A 4,093-nucleotide genomic window follows, 5' to 3' on the forward strand; every position below is an offset into this window, starting at 1 on the left:
AGTATGTATGTAGTGTCTCTACTTTAAAGAGTCCTCTCCTGCTGATGTTCAGGTGTATATCAGTATGTAGTGTCTCTACTTTAAAGAGTCCTCTCCTGCTGATGTTCAGGTGTATATCAGTATGTAGTGTCTCTACTTTAAAGAGTCCTCTCCTGCTGATGTTCAGGTGTATATCAGTATGTAGTGTCTCTACTTTAAAGAGTCCTCTCCTGCTGATGTTCAGGTGTATATCAGTATGTAGTGTCTCTCCACTTTAAAGAGTCCTCTCCTGCTGATGTTCAGGTGTATATCAGTATGTAGTGTCTCTACTTTAAAGAGTCCTCTCCTGCTGATGTTCAGGTGTATATCAGTATGTAGTGTCTCTACTTTAAAGAGTCCTCTTCTGCTGATGTTCAGGTGTATATCAGTATGTAGTGTCTCTACTTTAAAGAGTCCTCTCCTGCTGATGTTCAGGTGTATATCAGTATGTAGTGTCTCTACTTTAAAGAGCCCTCTTCTGCTGATGTTCAGGTGTATATCAGTATGTAGTGTCTCTACTTTAAAGAGTCCTCTCCTGCTGATGTTCAGGTGTATATCAGTATGTAGTGTATCTACTTTAAAGAGTCCTCTCCTGCTGATGTTAAGGAACCTTTATGACTTTTTAAATGACAGGAGTTATATGCTTTAGATATTTATAATACTGATGGTTAAAAGTTGTTATAATAAAATACATTTGTTTGTCCTTCTGGTTTGTGTTCCTTGGTGTTATTAAGTGTAATTCCTCAAAGGGCTTCTGTGTAAAAAAAAGAAGTAACTTTTTGTTTGTTTCTGATTTTACTCTGTGTTTTTAGTTCAGTCTTTTCGATTTTCCTTGATGGAGTCCAGGCTGACCGACATCAACAACAACACTACAGGTTGAGTTTGATTTACTTCAATATTTCCATTAAGGATTCGGTCATAAATGATATAAACTAATCAGATATTTACTGTTTTCTCGTCAGAGTTGGAGGTCAAACTGGGTGCCGGTGTGAAACAACTGGAAGGTCTGAGGACAGGTAACATACTGAAGTTGTATATGAATGTATAATTATATTTGAGTATATGTTAATGGGAGGGAACTAATTGATGTCACCATAAAAATTGTTGTTGTTGTGTGTATTCATATTTTTTCTTATTGCAGGTTTTCTGATATGTTATGTTAAAATATACAAATGAGGCGATATTTAAGTTTTTGTATATTTAGGAGAAATCTTCAGTCGCAAATAGAAAATGATTATTAAAATATATCCTATAATGTGTATTTCAATTGTTTCTTTTTACATAAAAGTGCAAGAACAAAGGATATTTTTAGTACATGCGATACGTCCATCAGACATTGTGATTTTCATTAAAACAAGGGTTATTTTTGATATCAATGATTAGGATATTTTCTGTGCTTCTCTTTAGAGCTGGAGGTCAGACTGAGTGCCAATGAGGAACAGCTGGAAGATTTGAAAACACAAAACACAGGTAAAACTGAAGGTTTTAAACTATCTGTAGATGTATTTCAATGTATTATTACTATATGTGTAAAACATGTTGACATTTTTTTGTTCTGATATTGTGTTTTTAGTTCAGTCGGTTCAACTTTCCTTGATAAATTCCAGTCTGACAGAAAGTCACAACAACACTACAGGTAGAGTAATATTGACTTGCTTATTTTAAGTAATACTTATCAGCTAATCATGCACGAATGTAATTTATAAATATATCATTTTGTTTTGCAGCTTTGGAGGTCAAACTGAGATCCACTGAAACACAGCTGGAGCAGCAAACTGCAGGTAACATCTTCAACTCTTTAATATAACCTTTTTGAGTAATTATTTATTAAATCATTGAATAAACATGAATTATTTTACTCTTCAGCTCTGGAGGTCAGACTGGATGTCAGTGAGAAACAGCTGGAAGATCTGAAAACAGAAAACACAGGTAACACTCTAACTTTGTTTACATTGAAATTGTAGAGCAGCGGTTCCCAACCTGTGGGCCGCGGCCCCCTAGTGGTCCGCGAAGGCATTGCAAGTGGGCTGCCAAATAATTTTAATTTGTAATCTTTTAATTTAATTTTTTTTAAAAGCCACCCCTTGATTTTCTGTGGCAATAATATTTTCCAAAATAAATTGTATTTTGAATCTGCTCTTCAAACACCTTCAATTAAGATTACTCCTTGATTGACTTTAAAAAATATGTATTTTAGCCAGTAGAATAGTTGTATTTATTAACTGTGTGCGGTCTTCATCTAAAAGCCAAAATAAAATATTAAAGGGTGTAAATGTAAATTCAATATTTGCCCCTTAATAATTTGCAAAACATTATGATTTGTGTGGAAACATTTTCATTATTAAGATTTTTTTTTATTTGAACCTTTTTTCCTTTCTCTTTCTTGATCCTCCTTAACAACGGTCATTACAGTCCTTAGCAACGGTCATTACAGTCCTTGACAGCGGTCTGTTCTACTGGATTTACAACGTGTCACATGTTCTGAATTGTTCTGAACTTTATTTAGCCTCCGTATTGTTTATGGTTGAATATGGATGGGCCGTTAAACTATTAACTATAATAACTTTAATCTAAAACCAATTTAACTACCCTAACTAAAAATTTACTGAAACAAGAAAACACGTTTTAAATTAATCAAAGGAAACTTAACACACTATATAAACATCCTACAAATGTACTAAAACTATCAATTAAAACTTATCTTAACTCATTGAAAATGTACTAACTTACTATAAACTATTAATAACGTTAACCTAAAACTTAACTAAAACTAATTTAACTAGCTAACACTGAAAACTAAAACTTTGTGCCCGCTGCTCTTAAGGCGACCCAGTTGTCGGTGGATCCGATAACGCTAAGCTTCTGCGGCGCGGTGTAGGATGCTGCTACGGTTTGGGAGGCAGGAGTTTCACGGCGGCGATGGAAGGCAGGGGGACGGTCTTTAGGAGTTCTGGCAAACGCTCGGACTTGATGAGGACACAATTTGGCCGAGGTCTGTAGCCGGAGAAACCCTGGTCCTTGGCGGTTTCCTCAGCGGGGTATCTGGGCTTTTTGGAGATGGGGGGCAAGGGCGTCTGCTGGTTCATGTCACCAGACTCCGACTTCCTGAGTTTCTCCGCCAGCCTCCTGGTCTCCTCTTTAGCCTTCAAGTGGTCCATCTTCAGGGCCTTTCTCTCCTCTTCCACTCTCTGGTTCTCCTCCTTCAGGTTGTCGTACTCCGCCTGGTACATCCCGAGGCTTCCCTTCAATGCCATCAGCTCTTTGTTCAGGCGCCTGTTGTCCCAGCCGAACAGCTGCATCTTCTGTATGGCGTCGTCCGGCCGGCGGGCCAACATGCGCCGGAGCTCCTGGATCACCTCGTCCTTTTGCTCCAGGAGACGTACGCTCTGAGGTTTCCCAGTGAGCAGATAAAGGCGGTGCTGGGCCTTCATCACTTTCACATAGGCGTGAGCGCTCTTCTTCTTCTCCCGAGTCCACTCCCGCCGGGAAGTGTGTTCACTCGCACCCGGCACTTGAACGTTGCACTTGAGCTTGAGCCTCTTCATCTCCAGCCACATTTGCCTTTTTTGGAGCTCATGCTCTTTGATGGTGAGTCTGTGCGCCTCCTGGCAGCTTCTCTCCTGGTTGAGTCTCAGCTGCAGCCGCACCACCGTTTCCTCTCGTGTCTGCAGCTCGTTCTCCAGCGTCTCCTTCTCCGCTGCCATCTTGGCCAACTTCATCTCCCCCAGCATCTGGTCCCTGTCGGCAGAAACCACGCACACGTCCTGCGTCATTTTGCTTTCCACCAAATACTGGCTGACTTTCTGCAGCCGGCTCTTCACGCAGCGCCTCTCCATCCTCAACCTGGCCAGCTTCACCCTCTGAACGTCGGTCTCGCAGGTCTGATCTTGGAGTTTCTCCTGCAGTTGATGAATCGTTTTGTTGAGCAAAGATTTCTGCGCCTGTTCCTTAAGCTGGTGGTTTTGATGCTGAAGCATTTATAGCCGGTCAGCTCCTCCACATTATGAGACAGTTTCTCCACCAGTATATTCAGCATCCTGTTCTCCTTTTTGATGGTTTCCAAACAATTACAGTC

General features: G+C 40.2%; 1 protein-coding gene across 1 annotated transcript; it reads left to right on the plus strand.

Annotated features, from left to right (window-relative positions):
* The first annotated feature begins 834 nt into the window (after nucleotides 1–834).
* Nucleotides 835–1,982, plus strand: LOC104943093 (paramyosin-like). Its single transcript, XM_010768412.1, has 6 exons — nucleotides 835–893; nucleotides 981–1,034; nucleotides 1,426–1,488; nucleotides 1,592–1,654; nucleotides 1,746–1,799; nucleotides 1,885–1,982. Exons 1-6 carry the CDS (start codon nucleotides 854–856, stop codon nucleotides 1,980–1,982), a joined length of 372 nt encoding a protein of 123 aa, XP_010766714.1. The 5' UTR covers nucleotides 835–853.
* The last annotated feature ends 2,111 nt before the right edge of the window (nucleotides 1,983–4,093 follow it).

This window comes from Notothenia coriiceps, unplaced genomic scaffold, assembly GCF_000735185.1.
Source record: "Notothenia coriiceps isolate Sejong01 unplaced genomic scaffold, NC01 NC01_scaffold00005710, whole genome shotgun sequence".
Classification (NCBI taxonomy): Eukaryota; Metazoa; Chordata; class Actinopteri; order Perciformes; family Nototheniidae; genus Notothenia; species Notothenia coriiceps.

What these genes read in the sequence shown, in the direction of transcription:
- LOC104943093 (XM_010768412.1), top strand. Translation starts at nt 854, where the DNA reads ATGGAGTCCAGGCTGACCGACATCAACAACAACACTACAG. An exon ending in TTTGAAAACACAAAACACAG is followed by an intron (nt 1,489 to 1,591) that starts GTAAAACTGAAG and finishes TTGTGTTTTTAG; the next exon opens with TTCAGTCGGTTCAACTTTCC. An exon ending in GCTGGAGCAGCAAACTGCAG is followed by an intron (nt 1,800 to 1,884) that starts GTAACATCTTCA and finishes TTTACTCTTCAG; the next exon opens with CTCTGGAGGTCAGACTGGAT.